The sequence below is a fragment of the Bicyclus anynana genome, chromosome 11 (assembly GCF_947172395.1).
Source record: "Bicyclus anynana chromosome 11, ilBicAnyn1.1, whole genome shotgun sequence".
NCBI classification, from domain to species: domain Eukaryota; kingdom Metazoa; phylum Arthropoda; class Insecta; order Lepidoptera; family Nymphalidae; genus Bicyclus; species Bicyclus anynana.
Window position 1 is genome coordinate 6,352,981 of NC_069093.1, and position 21,454 is coordinate 6,374,434.

The window sequence follows — 21,454 nt, forward strand, 5'->3', positions numbered from 1 at the left end:
AAAACATACGCGTCGAATTGAGAACCTCCTCGAAGTCGGTTAATAAAGAAACTCACACGACGCACAGAAAATATAGGTACATTAACGTATGTGTATAGGCACAAGGTATGCAGAATCGGTAAATAAAACGTACCTATTAGAGAAACTAAATTTTTATATTTTTGCATAAATAAGACACATAACATTTAGGAATAGAAGTAAATTAATATGTTTTACAGTTGCACTGTTAGTCCCTGTTCCTGGTACAAGTAGATTTAGGCCATTAGATGGTGGATTCGGGAACAGTGCTCCTCCCATCACTGACTCTATTCCGTTACCTGTGAGACACGAATAACTTGAATTACTTAAACTGCAATAAGAGAAAACGCCATCTCCTATAGAAAACTCTCGTGTCGTAAAAAAGGACCTACCTACTTACCTATCACTTTATTTGCATACCTACTCCGAAACGGCTTGACCGGCTTCGATGATGTTTTACATGTAGGTATATTCAGTAGGTCTTAAATAAGGTTGTTCTCTATTTTCCATAGTGGTCCCAAAGTTAATAAAGTAATAGGTACAGGTCAGCTTGCCTTAGGTAAGTACCTAGTAGTACTAATTATTTACCTCCTATTTTTATATTCCTCCGAAACGTATTGATCGATTTTGATGAGATTGAGATTTGATGAGAGATTTTATATGTATTTCATTAGGTTTTAATATATTGTCTATTTTCGTACTCCTCAGAAGGATCGTATGAGTGATCCACCCCAAAATATAAAAAGCAAAACAAAGTTTTACGGATCAGCCACAGATTAATCATGTGGGATCAGCTAGTTTTTTTTAATGAAAAATTTAAAAATAAGATTTACTTACCGATATTACAAAGGTCGTTGGTGCAAGCTCTAAAAAAAGTTCGAAATGTAGTGTCCGTTACTTCATGATTTAGATAAGCTGGATCATCTTCACAACCACGAATAAAACTGGCCACGACTCCTGAAGGGTCCTAGTAATAAAATAAATTATTAGTGTTATTGCCCCGTTGCAACGACTTGCGGTACGGACGGCTTCAGTTTCAGTGTGCTGGTGGTGTTCGAGCCGTCCACATCTCTTATTGTGTAATTCTTTATGGGTTATTTGGGATAGGCGGGGAGACTGACTTGAGCGAAAAAGGGGAGTGTTTGTTAACAGTCAAAGGTACCTTTAACCCTACACACAACACAAGTGCGTGACTTCACTCAAGGTCATTCTCTGCCATTCTAGGGTCTTATTTTGGTTACAGTTTGATTTGTTAATTATGTTGTCCTGACAAATGTTGTGAATCATAACCTTTGTCCAACATTAGTTTTCTTATTTTTGTAGTTACCTCTGAGTTTTCTAAAATTAGTTCTTAATTACACAGAATAGAGAATGATACAGAATATGTTTTTACAAGCCGTAGTGAAGCCGGTGAAACCCATGAAAACAACATGGTAAATGTGCAATTACTAAGCTTTCGCGAAGCGCTCACAAGAAAACTAATTACTAAAAGGTTTTTTATAGTAAAACAATTTAATAAGGCGAAACCTGCCAGTAGTACATTTATTAACTTCAAATAAGTACCTACGTAGTAGCCAGTGGCGTAGCGTGCCTTGGAGGGCCCTGTATCAAAATTAGTTGGAGAGCCCAAATAATGCAGTGTAAAGATTTCTCACAAAAGAGCTCGCTTAAAATAAATATGACCATGACAACCTATGTAGGATGTTTACATCTTTTGGACGCACACTTAAGCAATGAATTAAGCGATATTGTGGATTAAATTTTCCTAATATTTGCTTTTACACGTGAGGGGCCCCTGTAGTCCGGGAGCCCATATCATTGATACAGCTAATACGGCGATAGCTACGCCCCTGGTAGTAGCGTAGTAATAAGTAATTGTATAAAAATATGTAGGTAAGTAATTGTTTGAATACGTAGGTAATGTTGACTAAGTTACACAGAGATCACCTTATGCCCATTTTAATTGCCTTCTACAGACCTAGGCATCACTTCTTAAAGGAAAGTGGAGCTAAGACCTGGAGCTACTCTTATGCGGGTACTCATTTGCAGATGTTTTACTGATAGGTAATTAAAAAAAAATACTTACAATGAATTCTTGCCGCATGATTGTGCAGTATCTGTACCGACAGTCCACTCTCCGTGTAGTGTTGGTCACCACCAAACAGGATGTGTCGGTGTCGACAGATGAGAAACCGCATGCGTAACATCGGAATTGACCTATGAATTGTCAATGATTATCTTCTTCTAACCATCGTCATCATTATTACAGCCTATTTTTATTGGTTTACTGTACCAGGGCTCATTCCAATATTATCCATTCGCTGCCCGCGAGTATTTTATCGAAAAGCCCGTCTGCGTTGAAGAACGACAGTCAGGGAATGCGGTTTTAATCTACCGTTGTGAGCCATTTAAAAAAATCTTTATATTGCTCTATCGTGCGGAGCATGATACTGTGCTCGCCTATTGCCCTTAGTTTACTTTATATTTTTTTACATATCACGTAACGGATACGATTTACGGGCGACCGGTCGTCCATTTAGGAGTCAAGTGTATAAGAGAGGATGGTACTTGGAGCTTAGAAGTGCGGAAGTGACTCTAGTCTCTAACGATCACTATCAGATATTAAATAGTAATTACTATACTGCCAGCTTGACGTGCTCTCCGAGACACATGGCTGTAACACTATCATCCAGCAATATCTATTCCAAGTACGGGATGTTAATATTTTTTTGTTGAAAAAAGTAAAACTCAGAATATCAAAGCCCGACCTAGGCTGACCCCAGAAATGTTGGGGTTGCCGGGTTGGCCTAGAACTATATTCTGGGTCAGAATAGTGTTTTACTTCACGTACAAAGAGTACCTACCTACCCAAGGGTTCTGGATATTTAAATGTAGAAACGGTGATATGTATCTTGTTTGTGATGTTAAACGAGTATACATTCTTTACAAGTTAGCCCTTGAATACAATCTCATCTGATGGTAACCGTACGCCGACGTACCGCCAAGCGATTTAGCGTTCCGGTACGACGTCGTGTAGAAACCGAAAGAAGTGTGGATTTCATCCTCCTCCTAACAAGTTAACCTGATTCCATCTTAGATTGCATCATCACTTACCATCAGGAGAGATTAAAGTCAAGGGCTAACTTGTAAAGAATAAAAAAAAATAGGTAGGTACCTATTGCCTACCTACACAAAATCGCTGTTTTAAATACTAAACACAGTCTCATGCATGAGATCCGTTTACGTGACCCGAATTAGTTAGAATGCCTAACCACATAAAACCACACAACACATAGTAAGTACGTACCTGCAGATTTTCCAATAACACAAGCAAACAGAAGTAAGAAAAGTATTTTTGTATACATTTTTACACTACACAAATAATAACACTATCAACGAATATGTACAATACATCATTGGCCTTTTGTTCATTATCTAAGTTTTATAATCTATATCTTATCAAAATATTGCTTACGCTAATAAGTTTATTGAATCACGGCTTCGATTAGCAAATTATTCTACTATCATTATAAGTAGATACCTACATACCTATTTTTTGAAAAGCATGTTTGCCATATCTTTTAAATATGACCAATATTCCCATTCCTCTCCAATTAGTCGGGAAAGACTGTATTAGGAGTGGGTATGACAATAGACCAACAGAGCGGGTATCGAACCAACACTCTACGGTGATGAGTTCAACTACACATACCTTTGAGTTATTAAGGCTTAAATACAGTACAACAACCATTAAAGACCATGCATTATCTTGAAGTTCTTGAAGTTCAATTCACTTACCTCGTTGGCAATGACGTAGCTACCTAGGGGCTAGGCAGTGCAATACCCCGGGATCCTAAAGCTCAGGGGGCCATCGGATCCTTACCAGATAGACAGACAGACAGACAAAAAATTTATTGATTGCATTTTTGGCATCAGTATCGATTACTAATCACCCCCTGATAGTTATTTTGCAAATGTATGTACAGAATTGACCTCTCTACAGATTTATTATAAGTACCTACCTATACATTAGTATATTCCCAAAACTAAAGTTATACACGAAAAAAGAAAAAACGCATATTCTTCTCTAAAGAATGTTTCACATGAAACATTCCATAAACTAAAGCTATAGACGAAAAATCGTACATTTTTCTCTAATTGCGTACACCTACATATCAGCTGTCAGGACCAGTCCAGGGGCAGTGCCCGGTGGTTATCTTAATAGCCATTTCACCGCCCCCCCCCCCCCTGCTACCGCGCCTTCCACAATCTGTGCGTAATCGATTGCCGAGCAATTACCGCCAGACATCTTGTCTTGCTAACGGATTAAATCAGGCGGTTTCACATTCAATGGACCATAAGCCACAGTCACATATTACTCCTCGTGCTGCTATGATGTTGATCCGATGTTGCCCTGTCTGTCACTCGACTGCTCTACTAGCGCTAATAATATTGAGAGCAGTGGGTAAAGCCAGCGGCAAGAAATGCTGCAGTAGAAGTAACGTGGTCACAGGACGTATCTGCTTTGCCAAGCCGTGCTGCCAGAAAGAGTTCAGACGTTCTAGCCATATTACACGTTAATTCTCTTTCTACAAATGCTGACGATTCGAAGAAGAAGAAGAAGAAATACTTTATTGCACACAAAAATACAATTAATAATAAAAATTTTAATAAAAAAAATACAACCGACTTCAAAACCAAAAAACGTAACCAGTAAACTAAAAAGCGAGAAATAACATCATAATATGATCTACCTGCTGATCAGTATGAAGGCGGTGCTAAGCCGGTGATGTATTCATCATCATCATCATCATCATATCAGCCGATGGACGTCCACTGCAGGACATAGGCCTTTTGTAGGGACTTCCAAACATCACGATACTGAGCCACCTGCATCCAGCGAATCCCTGCGACTCGCTTGATGTCGTCAGTCCACCTGGTGGGGGGTCGGCCAACACTGCGCTTACTAGTGCGGGGTCGCCATTCCAGCACTTTGGGACCCCAACGTCCATCGGCTCTTCGCACTATGTGCCCCGCCCATTGCCACTTCAGCTTCGCAACTCGTTGAGCTATGTCGGTGACTTTGGTTCTTCTGCGGATCTCCTCATTTCTGATTCGATCACGCAGAGATACTCCTAACATAGCTCGTTCCATCGCCCGCTGTGTGACTCTGAGCCTTCTTATGAGGCCCATAGTTAGCGACCAAGTCTCGGAACCATAGGTCATCACTGGCAACACGCACTGTTCGAAGACTTTTGTCTTCAGGCACTGAGGAATTTCGGACGAAAAGATGTCGCGAAGTTTCCCGAATGCAGCCCAGCCGAGTTGGATTCGACGGTTCACCTCCTTCTCGAAATTGGACCTGCCTAACTGGATCATATGTCCTAGGTATATGTATTCGTCTACAATTTCGAGTGCAGCGTTCTCAACTGTAACTGGGTGGAGCGATACATGAGCATTACACATTATTTTTGTTTTGCCCATGTTCATTTTCAGGCCCACCTGTTGAGAAACGCTGCTGAGGTCATTGAGCATGGTACTAAGGTCATCCAGAGTCTGTGCCATGATGACTACATCATCCGCGAACCGCAGTTGAGTGATGTACTCGCCATTGATGTTGATGCCAAGTCCGCCCCAGTCCAGAAGCTTAAAGACGTCTTCCAATGCGGCGGTAAATAGCTTCGGAGAGATCACATCTCCCTGACGCACTCCTCGCTGCAACTGGATTGGCCTCGTAGTCTGATCCTGAATACGGACTGACATTGTGGCGTTTTCGTACAAGCACTTCAACGCTTGGATATACCTGTAATCAATTCGGCATCTCTGCAATGACCTTAGCACAGCCCAGGTTTCCACCGAATCGAAGGCTTTCTCATAGTCCACAAACGCTAAGCAAAGTGGCTGGTTATACTCGTGAGTCTTCTGTATAACCTGCCGCAGCGTATGGATGTGGTCTATGGTACTAAAGCCTTTTCGGAAACCGGCTTGTTCGGGAGGCTGGAAGTCGTCAAACCTATTAGCGAGACGATTCGTAATGACTCTCGAGAACAATTTGTAAACATGGCTTAGCAGCGAGATGGGTCTGTAATTCTTCAGCAAGGTGTTGTCACCTTTTTTGAAGAACAGAACCACCACGCTCCTATGCCACGCCTCAGGCGTCGTGCCCTCGTGAATGACGGAATTGAACAATCGCTGAAGGACTTTAAGTATCGGTTTTCCACCCGCTTTCAGGAGTTCTGCTGTGATTCCGTCCTCACCTGGCGCCTTATTGTTCTTCAGGTGTTTGAGAGCCACACTAATCTCGTATAGGCTGACGTCCGGGATATCTTCGGTATAGTGTCGGGTCAACTTGGCTCTGGGGTCTTTAGCCAAGTTGTCAACAGGCTGCTGGGTAGTCGTGTATAGCTGTCCATAGAACTTCTCGACCTCACTTAATAACTCGGGCTTGGAAGAAATCAGATTACCGTGCTCGGTCTTCAAACGCGTCAGCTGCCTCTGTCCAATAGACAGATCTCTGGCGAAAACTTTCGAGCCGCGATTGTTTTCAATCGCATTTTTAATACGCTCGGTATTGAAGTTTCGCAAGTCGCTGGTTTGCGACTTAGAGATCTGTCTACTGATTTGTCGGTATTTTGACGCATCTGCTGAAGACTGTAATCTCATTTCTTGCCTCTCTTCCATGAGTTTAAGTGTATGGTCTGAGAACTTTTTGGTTCTTTTCGTACGGTGGGTCTTATAGAACTTAGACCCAACGGAATGGACAGTTTCCACGAACCTGTTGTTCAGATCGTCCACAGTTTCGCAATTTGCTAGGCAATCAAAGCGGTTCTGCAGTTCTAGTTGAAAGGACTCGGGGTTTTGGATATGGGTACGAGTAGGTCGGAGCGTAGACTTCACCAGTCGATACCGTTCCAGCTGAATGTTGATATTCAACGTGCCTCTAACCATTCGGTGATCGCTACCGGTTTTCACCCTATGGATCACAGAAACATCGTTGAATATTTGCCGTTTGGTAGACAAGATGAAGTCAATCTCATTTTTCGTGGAACCATCGGGGCTCATCCAGGTCCATTTCCTGTGTGGTGGCTTCTTGAAGAAGGAGTTCATCATAAAGAGGCCCTCCTTCTCCATGAAGTCAGCCAAGATTTGGCCCCTATCGTTCCGTTGCCCATACCCAAATCGTCCCACTTTCAACTCTGAACCGCTACGTTCGCCCAGCTTTGCGTTAAAATCCCCCATCACAACATTGTAATAAGAGTTTGAGGCATGTATGGCTTTAGAAATATCCTCATACAATACCTCTACCTCCTCGTCGGGATGTGTCGAGGTCGGTGCGTAAACCTGTATAACCTTCAACGAATACCGTTTGGTAATTCGGAGGACCAGAAACGCTACCCTGCTCGACACACTCTCGACTTTTACAACATTGTTCACGAGGGACTTGTGAACGATAAATCCGACACCACCCTGGGACTGTTGGTCGCCCTCCCGGTAGTAGAGCATGTTGCCGGATTCAAGGATTATCGAGCCCTCCCCCTCTCTTCGGACTTCAGACAATCCTATGACATCCCAGTGCAACTTGCTCATAACTTCTTCCAGCTCGATGACCTTTTCGTCGGACCTCAAAGTGCGTGCGTTGTATGTTGCCAGGTCTAGTCGTCGGGGTTGGCAGCGGAATCTCTGCCGGAGATTCTTAACACCCCTTGCCCCGCCGTTACCGTAACCGCTGCCAGAGCCCGGAATAGCGGGGCTGCCGGGGACTAGGGGCTGTGTTGTGTTTGTTCTGTCCATATAAAGTTTTGCCCGATACTGACCACGCTGGGCATGCGGGTTGGTCAGCGCAGTGCTAGATTATTCGCGCCGATGTCGCTGCTGCCCGACACCGGCCTGAGGCATTTCATAATCTAGCCTTTGGGAACGGATATACCGCCATTCGTCGGTCGCCAGAGCCTCGTCGGTCCATCTGCAGGGTGCACCACGAGCAGGTGAGGTTGACAATTGGAGAGACAGACTGGTACTAGCCTCCCCCTTACACCCCCTTAGGTGATGTATTAATTCAAGCCATTTAGATTTTGCAGACAGTGTTGTTTCATGTGGTCCTGTCAGAAATGGCTTAAATCAAGACAACACCGGCTCCTCCTTTTTGAAGTCGGTTAAAAATTAAAATGATTTATGAATAGAGCGATAGGCGTTCTGAGTCTTGATTTCTGTGCCACTTTCTACACAGTAGACAGTTTAGTGCCTGACTCTAATATTGAATAGTACCTAATATGGAATGCTCTTCCAGTACCACAACCTACTTACCAACTAAATGTGGGTGTCTTTAAGACAAAAGTGAAGTAGCACCTTCTAAGCAAGCGCGTGCCACCATAGACTACAGCATCGCTTATCATTACGCATAGTTACAGTTATTGCTAACATATATTATAAATAAAATTTAAGTACTTTCTTAAGAGGGTCAGAGCTCCAGAGTGAGAAACCTCCTCACAATGCAAGACTACCGTCTCCTGTGTCTGTACAGCCAAAGCTTTTAATATAATTCAAGGATTCTAATATTCTTCATGTTTTTTTTATTTTGTTATACTACGACTCAATGAGAAGAATGTCGTGTATCATGATTTTCAATTTTAAATCAACTCCTGCGTTTTTAATTTTTTTTTAAATATCACGTGTCTCAAACGGTGAAGGAAAACATCGTGAGGAAACCTGCACGCCAGAGAATTTCTTAATTCTCTGCGTGCGTGAAGTCTGCCAATCCGCATTGGGCCCGCGTGGTGAACTATTGGCCTAACCCCTCTGATTCTGAGAGGAGTCTCGAGCTCAGCAGTGAGCCGTATAGGGTTGATAACGACGACGATATCCTCATATATTATCTTATATTTTCTGTAAGAGAGGATTCATGGGATCTGCCGTTATAATTGTAAGCATTTTTAAAAGAAAATATTGTATTTTCTCTACTGTGATGTGAGAATACCCTTATAATGATTACAGACTGCTTGGCTGCAGTAGTCTCCGAGACCACACAATATTACCACTTTGATTAAACACAGCCTTCACTGCGAATTTCGATTTACACTTAAACTACTTCAGTGAAGGAAAAAAACCTGCTTCCAACGAGCGAAAAAAACCAATAGGTAGGTACGTACCTACTCATAATAAAATTAATCATCTCGTATCTGCTCAGAGTTGACTTGGTGGGCCTGTAGTCATCTGGCACGTCTCTCATTCTCTTTCTACAAACGCTTCGAAAACTAACAAAAAGGGAATGACAGATCTAATCGATAACTTGATTACGTGATCGGTCGGATGCGTTTGTCATACCCATACATTTTTAAATTTTCGAAGCGTTAGCGTTTGTAGAAAGAGAATCGACGTGCTACATGGCTACAGGTCCAGGAATGACAGATACAATCGATAACTCGATCACGTGAGCTGCGTCGATAACAAATGTATTCCCATATTTTTTTTTAATTTTTAAAGATGCGATGGTAGAAAGACAATCGAGGGTCACCAAGCCCTCTATGCTTCAAGCACATTGTCTGGACGTTGGGGTCCAAAAGTGCTGGAATGGCGACCCCGTACTAGAAAGCGCAGTGTTGGCCGGGGGAAACCCCCCCACCAGGTGGAATGACGACTTCAAGCGAGTCGAAAGGATTCGCTGGATGCAGTTGGCTCAGTATCGTAATATTTGGAAGTCTCTACAAGAGGCCTATGTCCTGCAGTGGAAGTCCATCGGCTGATATGATAAAGGTTATTTTTAGGACTGAAGTGTGGAGCAATAAATTGATAAAGTTGTGTGTGTGTCCTTTTATTTAAGCAGGTACCTACTTTTAAGGGTGAATAACTTATGAAATTATAGTTATTTAGAGTATTGTTTGCCTCTACAACGATGGAAATGTAATATTTCTATGAACATAAGCGCAACGGCGAGTATAGTTCCATATATCAGCATCAGAAGCGCGGGGTAGAAATCGGTCATGTTGACAGAATCGAATAAACCGCCGTGGGCTATACACGGCGGTTTCTTGGCGTATATCATACGGTTGACGCGGTCGTTTAGGCCATGCTCATGATTCCTTGTTAACCTGTAATTAATATTGTATTAGATTACCATTGGATGCCCGGAACTCCGTTCGGAATAATTGTTTAGGGAAATTATGCTTATCAAAGGTAATACGACCTCCGTGGCGCATTGGTTTGCGGTGGGTTTACAAGACGGGAGGTCCTGGATTCGGAACCTCCCGGTGGTCGTATTACCTTATCCTTGGCTGGGCCGTTTAAGGTTTTCTTAATTGGTCCAGGTCTAGCTACCAGCCACAGAGCCAGCCAGGTATAGATAACTACCCATTTCAAGTTATTTTTTTAATTCTTTACAAGTTAGCCTTTGACTACAACCTCACCTGATGGTAAGTGATGATGCAATCTAAGATGGAAGCGGGCTAACTTGTTAGGAGAAGAATGAAAATTCACACCCCTTTCGGTTTCTAAACGACATCATATCGGAACGCCAAATCGCTTGGTGGTACGTCTTTGTCGGTAGCTAGCCACGGCCGAAGCCCACCCACCAGTTAGACCTGTACCAATTAAGAAAACCTCAATCGCCCCAGCCGGGGATCGAACCCAGGACCTCCGTCTTGTAAATCCACCGCCACGGAGGCTGTCAAAATAAATAATACTTACCCAATCTTATATATTTCTTTAAAAGGTGAGCTCTTCTTACAAGTAAGCCAGGGTTTATTCTCTTGTATGTATTGTATCTCTTGTAGTCCACATTTCTCGTGTTCTAAGAAAAATCGCTCAACCAACCTATATCCACCGCCCACAAACATGTTGAATGCGAAGGGTTTCTGTAAATAATCATTAACAAAGCTTATTCGGCTCCCTGTTGAGCACGAGTCTCCTCTCGGAATGAGAAGGGTTAGGCTAATAGTACACCACGCTGACCCAATGCGGATTGGTAGACTTCACATAGGTAGAGAATTCAGTAAATTCTCAGGTATGCAGGTTTCCTCAGGCTGTTTTTTCTTCACCCTTTGATACACGTGATATTTAAATTTCTTAAAATGCACATAACTGTAAAGTTGGGGGTTCATGCACCGGCGTCTTAAACTAGGATGGGGCCCTTGGGCACAAGAATATGGGGCCCTTTTGGAAAGTAACAAAAGCGAATTATACTAACATTTTTTTCAAGCATGACAATATATCAAAATACAGTATGATACATACAGTCAACCTGCATACCTGAGAATTTACTGAATTCTCTACCTACCTATGTGAAGTCTACCAATCCGCATTGGGTCAGCGTGGTGTACTATTAGCCTAACCCTTCTCATTCCGAGAGGAGACTCGTGCTCAACAGGAACTGTTTGATCTTGTGCCACCTTCGCCGTTCTACCACATTACTGCTAGGCATCGCAGAGATCTACACCGCTACGTCATCAATATTCCTCGGACCCGTACTAAGCGGTTTAGTTCCTCGTTTCTTATACGCACTGCAAAGATGTGGAATGCTCTTCCAGCTTCCGTTTTCCCCACCTCCTACAACATGGGTACCTTTAAGTCAAGAGTGAATAGGCATCTTCTAGGCAAGCGCGTTCCACCATAGGCTGCATCACTGCTTACCATCAGGCGTGATTGCAGCTAAGCGCTTGCTTATACAAAATAAAAAAAGAAAAAAAATTGGGGTCATGCCCCGGACCGAAGGCAGAGGTCATATCCATTGCCACTTCAGCTTCGCGGCTCTATGTCGGTGACTTTGGTTCTTCTGCGGTTCTTCCTTATTTCACGCAAATAAATTCGGCCTTCATAATATCATGTCTGGCTTCACGAATTTTTTATCTAGTGAAGTTGATTAATGATTATTGATTGTCAAGGTACTATGTAGGTATATAGGTACTTACCTTTTGAAGTTTCTTAACTCCCTCATCTAAACTCATGAATTTCGGTTTAGAGCCCCGTGGCGCTATCTTCTTTTCGTAAATAGCTTTCCTTATTGGTTCAGTAGCCGTCTGAAAGAGAACATTAATAGCTGTATAAACACTCTTATAGGAAAATGTAAAGTTTCTAGGAACGAGATTTTTTAATGCATTTTCTGATGAACTTCGAGATTGACTTGAAAGGTATTTTTTTTTAAACATGAATATCCATTGAACCAAAGAGTCTATGAAAGTTGTAGGTAGAGACAATACAATAAAAATTGTAACCTACTTAAACTAATGGTGCTATTACATAAAATCGGTAGCTTCATTTAACCACAGAAGAGATAATACTTTTACTCTTAAGTATACATACCCTGTGCATTGGTAATTTTCCAAATTTCTATGTATTGTTGGTAAATGTATGCAAACTAATTAAGTGTTACTTTGCTTTCACTGATGATGTCAGAGCCTTAAAATACAATACTTATCCGTGTAGCCTGTAGACAAATCTTTACTTCTATACCTACTAATAAAGAGGTAACGTTTGTGAGGTTGTTGGGTGTAATCTTTGGATCTTTGGAGACCGATTTTGATAATTATTCTTTTACGAATACTCGTAGATAGTATATGATACACTCATATACATTTTCTATGTTAAGAAACAAAAACAAATGAAAAAATACCGTAACAACGGATACACTGTAGTGTATAACTGTGCCTACGCGGTTTTAAATGGTGGTCAATACAAAGCACATCAAAATCGGTCCAGCCGGCAGAAGTTTGGTAACACACCGCGACACGAGAATTTTATTTATACTAATTTTTGTTTGTTTGGTTAAACGCGCTAATCTCAGGAACTACTGGGCCGATTTAAAAAATCTTCCAGTATTGGATAGCCCATTTATCGAGGAAGGCTATAAGCTATATATTATCCCTGTATTCCTACGAGAACGGGAACCACACGGGTGAAACCGCTCGGTAGTGGACGCCCGCGACTTCGTCCGCGTAAAACTCGATGTAAACTTTCAACTACCCCTATCATACCCCTAACCTACCCCTACCTACCTCCATCCTACCCCTACCCTACCCCTACTCCTACCCTTCCCCTACCTATCCCTACCCTATCCCTACCCTACTCGTACCTTTCTGGTTGATTTTTTAAACCTTGTGTTCGAAAAACTTAAATAAAAAATATTAGTATAGAAAATGGCAAGTAATTTTTTCTCAACAGATATACTTAATTACTTACAGAAAAGAAGTATCTGTTGTACGGCGTATCTTCAACTCCCAATTCCATTTTGGAGTTAAGGAGATCTGTTAAGGTTTTGATCTCATTCGAGCTGGACTGCAGCAAGGCGACGATGTTCGCAGAGTATGACGTATACAGAAATAGGAATAGAAGGAACATGAGGAACATCACTACGCGGCCTAAGGTTCCTGTATTATTTAAAAGAATATTTACATTAGTAACTTTACAGCAAAGAAGAATACAGATTAATTTAAACTTCTATCGTAAACTAAAATTTGGTCAAAATCTCTTGATTTTCCTATAGACAAATTGGTACCTACTTATACTTCTTTCAACGTAATTTATACGTTTTTTATTATTATTTACTAGCAGACTTCGAGTGAAATTCTGTTTTTCACAAATCCTGCGGGTTCCATGGATTTTTCTGGGATGAAAAGTAGTCTATTTTGTGTCCAGAGTAAAATCTATTTCCATTCCCAGCCAAGTCGCTTCTGTAGTAGCGGCGTTAAAGAGAAACAAACATCCAAACAGACATCCAAACAGACATCCAATCAAACATCCAAACAAACATCCATACAAACTTTTATAATATTAGTAGGAAGTATCTACAGTAAGAAAATGTAATTCACCTTTTAATTCAGTGTAGGTTCCTTGTTGAGTGACTGCCCCGATAATCATCATTGCTATATCGCCGGTACTAGGTTTCGGTTTCATGTGAATCTATAAAAATAAAGATGTAGAATAGGCCTCGAATGTGCGAGAGCGGCTGAGTGTGTTATCACTATCACTACATAGTCTATATAAAACAAAGGGACTGAGAAAGCGTTCTCTGTCCCTATATCCCTTAGACCATTAATATAACCATTGTCCATTACCCTTCTGGCAAAGATCAAAAATCTATGATCTAACGCGTTTATAAAAACTGTTGCTATAGAGTCGATGTTTCATTGTTGTAATCGTTTTCGTCGTGTAAAGATCTCCCTAAAAATGCCGGTTTGTGTAGTTAAATGGCATAAAAAACGGCCAAAGTAGTTTAGTAAAATATGAAGTAACGTTTCATTTGAAAGTATTTAAGCCTTAATTTTATCAAATTTGTAATAAAAACAATTTATAAAAAGAATCGATTCTTTTGACGAAACAGTCAAATATCGATCAATAATCGAATATTCTATGTATTTAATCTGTGGATAGTCTAAGCAATGAGTTTGTTAGTCTGTGTAAAAATCACGCGTGTGTGTATTGAGAGAAATTTATAGTTGTGTGTAGTGTATGGACATAGAATATTTTTAATGGTGTTAAATATTTTCGATGTGTGAGTTTAACTCGTCCAAGAGAAAAAAAACGACAGACAATTTTGTTCGTGAATTTGTACGGTGCATCTCCATTTTCTAATTCCTCTATGCTATATCACTATGTCCTTATATGTAAGCTTAAAACTATGCAATGGATTTTGATGCGGTTTTTTTAATTGATAGAGTGATTGAAGAGGAAGATTTATAAGTATAACTAGCGACCCACCCCGGCTTCGCACGGGTGCAATGCTGATACTAAATACACTACGGAAAAACTCTGAATGTCATTCGTCTGATGATGATGATTTAATACTTTGTCAATTTTGTCAATAATGAGTAAGTATCTTAAGTGTTTTTCAGATAGCATGGGTACGGTGACAGTCGCCTGTATGGCGTTCATAATACGTACTATTAATGTGAATCGCGGTTTTCAAGAGTGAAACGAACAGTCACCCGCACCATCCTACATGAAACGAACTGTAACTATTGTACTTACATTGTTTATTTCGTCCATCTTAATACTCTCCCATTGCGCATTCACCGATATAATGACCATCATTAACATGATGACTCCAAATATACAAAACCAAACATTTGGTTTGAATGGTAATACAAACAAGTTGTTTTGGTACGATAGCGATGGTTGTCGAAATACAAACATAACCGTTGCGGTCGAGGGATATGATAAGTACTCCAGTATTTTCAATCGGGGTTTTGTTATGAAGATCACTGTACCTTTAAGGAAAAGTTGTGTGAAAATCGTTGTAAGTTAGTAACCACAGCCCCCTAAAGAAAACTAGAAAGATGTATGGGAATGACATTTCAATTTCTGAATCAATTATATCGTATGGCTTATCAAGCTACGGTAGAACATTTAAAACTCACCTTGATCAAGTATTTTCCCTGTAGTTACGTATTTTAAAAGAATTGGTTCCAAATAAAATTAAAAACATGTTCAAAAATGACTATCGACAATTATTCGCATATTGTAAAATTATTCCTGTACATGAAAAAGTTGAACTAAGTATCTTGTTTGATTGAACATTATTTCACAGAAAATTTAATAAAAAAATCAAAAACTTATTCAGCACGAAGACTTGATAAAATAAAACTACTCTTACCTAACTATAATAACCTATACAGAAAAAGAAAACTTAATTATGTTATTCCTAATTTAATTAATCAGCTTCTTAAGTCATTAAAAGGCATTCTAACTATAAAAAATATAAAACAAAAATTAAAAGAGTATTATCTAAAACTTATCACTATTAACTATGAGTATTACATAAGTATTAATTACATAAGTATTACCAATTATTGTATGAACAGCCACATTAATTAGTAATTACATACATTAGTAATTACATAAGTATTACCAATTATTGTATGAACAGCCTGTATATACAAATATCACTCAGATGTCAGTCTTATTCACTTCATACCCACCTTTTCTGTTTTTGTTTACATTTTGTTTCTAATTATTGTTATATTAAGTTAAACGTAGTGTTTTTATGTATTTGTGTAGTTTTAATTGTAGAATTAGATTTCTCTTTCTAATTTTTATTATTTTTAAGTTAATAGTAGATTAGTATTATATAGTAGTAGATTTAATTACAGTATTGTCAACGGCGAAGGGTGCGCAGAAAAACTTTAACAAGTTTATGTCTGCACCTTTTAATTTTTATCATGTAATCTATATCTATACTAATATTATAAAGAGGTAAAGTTTGTAAGTTTGTAAGTTTGTCACATTTTTTTAAATGGGGTAATCTTCGGAACTACTGGTCCGATCTTAAAAATTCTTTCACCAATAGAATGCTACATTTTCGGGGAATGCTATAGGCTATATTTTATATTGGTATCATATATATTAGCCGAGTTATCACAGTTTTTGTCATACAGGTCGGACTGAAAATCCTCTTAAACATACTTATTCGCATGCGCTGCCTTAACTATTGTGTAAAATTGAAATTAATGTATAGAGACTTTATGTATCTTTAAAAGTTCTACAAAAAAGTCCGCGACACTATATATCTATCTTCTATATATTAGCAGATATAGTACCTTTTGTGTTTTAAAAATTATTAATTTTATATACTTAGGTTTACGTCATTATTTATACAACTAAACTTTAATCCTTATTCAAATAAATTATTAAATAATCACAAAGATATTATGGAGATAAGATTTGCCCTTTACAGTATGTTAATTACTTAAATAGTTTCGGAGATAATACAAAATTTCTAAAAGACGCAGAAATTCCGCTATATGACGCCCGGCGCTTTCATTTACGTAGTTCCCGTTCCCGTGTGAATATGGGGATCAAACATAGCCTATGACACTCGCAAATAACGTAGCTTTCTATTGGTAAAACAATTTTCCAAATCGGTCCAGTAGATCCAGCGATTACCTCCTACAACCACACGAACTTTACCTCTTTATATTATTAGCATAGAAGTCTTTATTTCTCTTGGTCATACCACCACTCTCGAAGGACTGGACCGATTTTGCTAAGGGCAGGAGTAAGATTGAGAAGTTACAGGGTAGGGTAGGGTACGGGTAGGGAAGCGTAGGGGTAGTGTAGGGGTAGGGTAGGTTTAGAGCCGGGTTTGGGGTAGTGGTAGGGTAGGGGTAGAGGTAGGGTAGTGGTAGGGTAGAGGTACGGGTAGGATAGGGAAGTGGTAGGGTAGGGGTAGGATAGGCGTGAGATAGGGGTACGGGTGGGATAGGGGTAGGAAAGGGATAGGGTACGGGGAGGGTAGGGGTAGGATGGGGGTAGGGGTAGGATGGGGGTAGGGTGTAGGTAAGGTAGGGGTAGGGTAGGAGTAGGTTTGGGGTAGGGTAGGGGTAGGGTGGGCGTAGGGGTAGGGTAGGGTAGGGTAGGGGTAGGGTAGATGTAGGGGTTGGGTAGGGTTGGGGTAGTGGTAGGGTAGGGTAGGGGTAGTAGTAAAGTTGACATCGAAATTTACGCGGACGAAGTCGCGGGCGTCCGCTAGTTATTATATATAATTAAAAAAAATAAATAAAATAAATAAATAAAATAAATAATTTGCCATCGACAGGTCACGTGATCAAGATCTGTCACTCCAATACATTTTTCTAGTTTTCCAAGCGTTAGCGATAGTAGAAAGAGAATCGACGTGCCACTCGGCTAGGGAAGAACAGATATCGCTAAAAGCTAACGCTCGAAATATACGTATGTCAGTTTCAGTACTAAGTTATAACATTTTAAAATGTTTTGAATGTGTAAGTCTCGTAAGTGTTCATTCACACGAACGACTGCAGTCTCTGACGTCTCGGCGGCAGGCGACGGCGTCGCCTACTACAGTCAGCGACGTCTCGGCGGCAGCCATGAGCTAGCGGAAGTCTACTCCAGTCGGCGACCACCGTCGACCGCCGCCGAGAGTCGACTGCAGTCGGCGACGCCGTCGCTTGCCACCGAGATGTCGCCGATTGCTGTCGAGTGTCGTCGGTCGTCGGTAGAGTTGCCGCTCGTGTAAATGAACCCTAAGAGACGAAATTTACCAATTAGGGTACATACTCGTAGCATAAAAACATTTTCATGTGAAGTAATGCCAAGACGAGTGCATATTGTTACACTGTAAAAAAGTTATAAAATTGGAGAGTCAATCACCTAATTCTAATCAGTATTCTTTCTATTACCTACCATTCCACCTGGGCATGATTTGTATAGTTACTAGGATAAGGAGGAAATTAGAATAATTATAACAGAAATACCAGTTAAATCAGCAGCTCCCCGGACCAGATCACCGATCATCCCATTATAACTTCCATTGACCACGTAGCCCCACGTCTCGGTAAAAACTACGACCCGTGTGGCATTCATGAAGTCAAACAGTGGAGTCACTTGACGGGTGCTCGCTTTTGACACGAAGTCGATGTGGAGCTCGTTCAACCTTAAGCACAGTAGATATATAAGCCTTAAGCATATATTAGTCCTATTATCGCCGCGTTGCAACGACTTGCGGTACGGACGGCTTCAGTGTGCTCGTGGCGTTCGAGCCGTCCACAACATCTCTTGTTGTGTAATTCTTTATGGGTTACTTGAGATAGGCGGGGAGAGTGACTTGAGTGGAAAAGGGGAGGGTTAGATATCTGTCAAAGGCGCCTTTAACCCTACCCACATTGTTCACAAGCGCGTGATTTCACTCAAGGTCATTCTCTGCCATTCTAGGGTCTTATTTTGGTTACAGTTTGATTTGTTAATTAAGTTACTGACAAATGTTGTGAATCATAACCTTTGTTCGACTTTAGTATTCTTATTTTTGTAATTACCTCTGAGTCTGCTAAAAGTTCTTGGTCCCAGGAACAAAATACTTGTTAATGACCACAAACTTTGCCTCAAAAGATTGTGATATTTTATGGTTAACTCTTATGAACGCAGGATTAGGTACTCACGGAATTTTCCCGGTATTTAAGGCCAAAGTCTTCCCTCATATGATATCACCACTGAGATTATAATTATTATGTCTATGTGATAAATTAATGTCTATCAGCAATGATATTTTACACTAGAGATAGGGCTAGCGCATCAAAAATGGAGCGGGCAAATGTGCATAGCCAACTGTCTTAATTTCATTTAGTCTCTTAATAAACAACGAAATTTATTTAAACAAAATAATACCTACTATAATTTATGTAAATATAAAATGGTGCATGTGTCCGCTCAGTGGAGTTGTTAAATTCGGATCACTTTTTGCTGTGATTTTGTAGGAACTTGGTATATCTTTAATATAAAATATCGTTGTCTATGAGTATTAATATTGATTTAACGTAATTAGTCATTGCCGATACTTCCGTTCCCACGCGGATGAAATTGCCAGCAAATAGCAATTGGTAATTGCTTAACAAGATAAACGCTTATTATGTTGCTGTACAATTTATGTTAAGTTAAACCGAGAATAGTAATTAGTTTAGTTTATCAAGGTTAATTAATTTATGAGGAAGAAGATTTATCTCCAGTTAAATGAATCCTTGGTTCGAATTTTACTACAAAGTCATGGTTTTTTTTATGAAATACTTGTGTTTTTAATTAAGAACCATTGTTTTATAATCACAAATATCTTAATCTCTATAATCTTCCTAGATTATTTTTTATTCCACGACAAGTTAGCCCTTGACTGTGAGTTCATCTGATTAAGTAACGATGCAGTTTATGATGCTCCGCCGATGAATACGAGATTCCTGATATCTGACGTCACCTGGACGTGGGCCAGAACGGCCCTCTAAGCCAAAGTCAGAGTTTCAGAGGAGACGCTCTTAGAGAGTCCGCCCGTCTATTCTGATTTTAGCAGACACAGAAGTGATTACAAAAATAAGAAAACTAATGTCGAACAAAGGTTATGATTCACAACATTTGTCAGGACAACTTATTTAACAAATCAAACTGTAACCAAAACAAGACCCTACAATGGCAGAGAATGACCTTGAGTGAAGTCACGCACTTGTGAACGATGTGTGTAGGGTTAAAGGCGCCTTTGGCATATATCTAACACTTCCCTTTTTCACTCAAGTCACTCCCCCCGCCTATCCCAAGTAACCCATAAAGAATTACACAACAAAAGTCGTTGCAACGTGGCGACAACATCTGGTTCTGCCTTCGGGCCCCATGAGGCGATGCTTCTGTGCTCCCGTGATGCCGCTGCCGCCCCCAATAAGGAGTTTACGGCACTACCCGCTTAAGTAACCATTTGTGACACGAAGTATGTCATTTATATGATCTTTATTATTTGGCTTGTGTACCTGTGCTATTATGAATTCTGTGCTTGTGTTAGAATAAATAGTTATTCTTTTACATTGCTTATTTAATTATCTGGTTTGTTTACATCGCTTGAATATTTTTAAAAGGCGTTCCAGTTTAAAAAAATGTAAAAAAAAATTAAAGAAAAACTTCATAACCAGAAAAATTTCTTGGATGCAGAATGTTCATAATTTTCTGACTTAGCCAAAAAAGCTCTTTTTAAGTACTATTTTTTCAACTTTCTTACTTGAGGTCAAAATATCTTACTTGAGGTCAAAAGTCAACAAATCGATCTTCGTAGCATCGCAGCTCACGACAGCAGATACCCCGATGGGCATTCTTTCTAAATTCTTCCGTCGTATGGTTATTGGAGTTTCCATATTTTTTGAAACACGCAAGCCACGCGAGGTCCAAGTACCGAAGGATTCGAACTTCCAGTCATTCGAATTTGATTTTAATTTGTAAACTACAAAAAAGCAAAATTTTTATTTATTTTAATTTTGTGGTAAGTATAAACTTTCTAAGGAACATTATAATTTTTAAATATGTACATGATAGGTAAATAAATGAATTTTAGTTTGTAATAATTACTAATTAGGTATTAGAAATAATTAACAAAAGACTTGAGAGGTGTCAAGGGACACCCAGATGGAACGAAGTTTGCTATAGCTATCATCGCTATAGCAATCGCATCCCATCCCATCCCATCAAATCTTCGAACATTCATCAAAAGGAAATTAGTTCCTAGGGCTTTTGGAATCGGGGGGCCTTTTGTGGTAAAGGGGCCTTTTGACCCTGGAGCTCACCAGCTGTCTTCAGGTCACGGCTTACAACTATAGCAAAAGCATTACCCACCTTTTTCCGTAATCGGGTAAATAGTGTCGTTACAATTTTTGGTCTTAATTTTTTCCGTCTAGCCCCCTTTCGCAATCCGTGTTGGGGAATTTCGCTCCAAAAACATTAAATAAAGTATAGCTCTCATCATTGGAGCCGTGATAGCCCAGTGGATATGACCTCTGCCTCCGATCCAGGAGGGTGTGGATTTGAATCCGTTCCAGGGTATGCACCTCCAACTCTTCAATTGTGTACATTATAAGAAATTAAATATCACGTGTCTCAAAACGGTAAAGGAAAAACATCGTGAGGAAACCTGCATACCAGAGAGTTTTGTTAATTCTGTGTGTGTGAAGTCTGCCAATCCGCATTGGGCCAGCGT

The 21,454-nt window shown here is 40.0% G+C and overlaps 2 protein-coding genes across 2 annotated transcripts; both read right to left on the reverse strand.

Moving 5' to 3' along the window:
* Positions 1–153: 153 nt before the first annotated feature.
* On the reverse strand, positions 154–3,479 carry LOC112048601 (uncharacterized). Its single transcript, XM_024086203.2, has 4 exons — positions 3,326–3,479; positions 2,105–2,235; positions 856–985; positions 154–317 (listed from the first exon to the last, which is right to left on the reverse strand). Exons 1-4 carry the CDS (start codon positions 3,381–3,383, stop codon positions 154–156), a joined length of 483 nt encoding a protein of 160 aa, XP_023941971.2. The 5' UTR covers positions 3,384–3,479.
* Positions 3,480–9,823: 6,344 nt separating this feature from the next.
* On the reverse strand, positions 9,824–18,413 carry LOC112048591 (ionotropic receptor 75a). The gene is made up of 7 exons (XM_052884395.1): positions 18,216–18,413; positions 14,974–15,212; positions 13,815–13,905; positions 13,186–13,373; positions 11,919–12,026; positions 10,699–10,865; positions 9,824–10,103 (listed from the first exon to the last, which is right to left on the reverse strand). The coding sequence occupies exons 1-7, from the start codon at positions 18,322–18,324 to the stop codon at positions 9,878–9,880; spliced, it is 1,128 nt and encodes a 375-aa protein (XP_052740355.1). The 5' UTR covers positions 18,325–18,413; the 3' UTR covers positions 9,824–9,877.
* Between the last annotated feature and the right edge of the window lie 3,041 nt (positions 18,414–21,454).

Excerpts from the sequence above, each read along its gene's own strand:
- LOC112048601 (XM_024086203.2), bottom strand. The coding sequence starts at position 3,383 with ATGTATACAAAAATACTTTTCTTACTTCTGTTTGCTTGTGTTATTGGA. Across the intron at positions 2,236-3,325 it reads TGTTATTGGAAAATCTGCAG|GTCAATTCCGATGTTACGCA; the intron begins GTACGTACTTAC and ends GACAATTCATAG. Across the intron at positions 986-2,104 it reads TCATGCGGCAAGAATTCATT|GACCCTTCAGGAGTCGTGGC; the intron begins GTAAGTATTTTT and ends TTTTATTACTAG.
- LOC112048591 (XM_052884395.1), bottom strand. The coding sequence starts at position 18,324 with ATGAATGCCACACGGGTCGTAGTTTTTACCGAGACGTGGGGCTACGTG. Across the intron at positions 13,374-13,814 it reads AACCTACACTGAATTAAAAG|GAACCTTAGGCCGCGTAGTG; the intron begins GTGAATTACATT and ends TAAATAATACAG. Across the intron at positions 12,027-13,185 it reads ACAACAGATACTTCTTTTCT|ACGGCTACTGAACCAATAAG; the intron begins GTAAGTAATTAA and ends GTTCTCTTTCAG.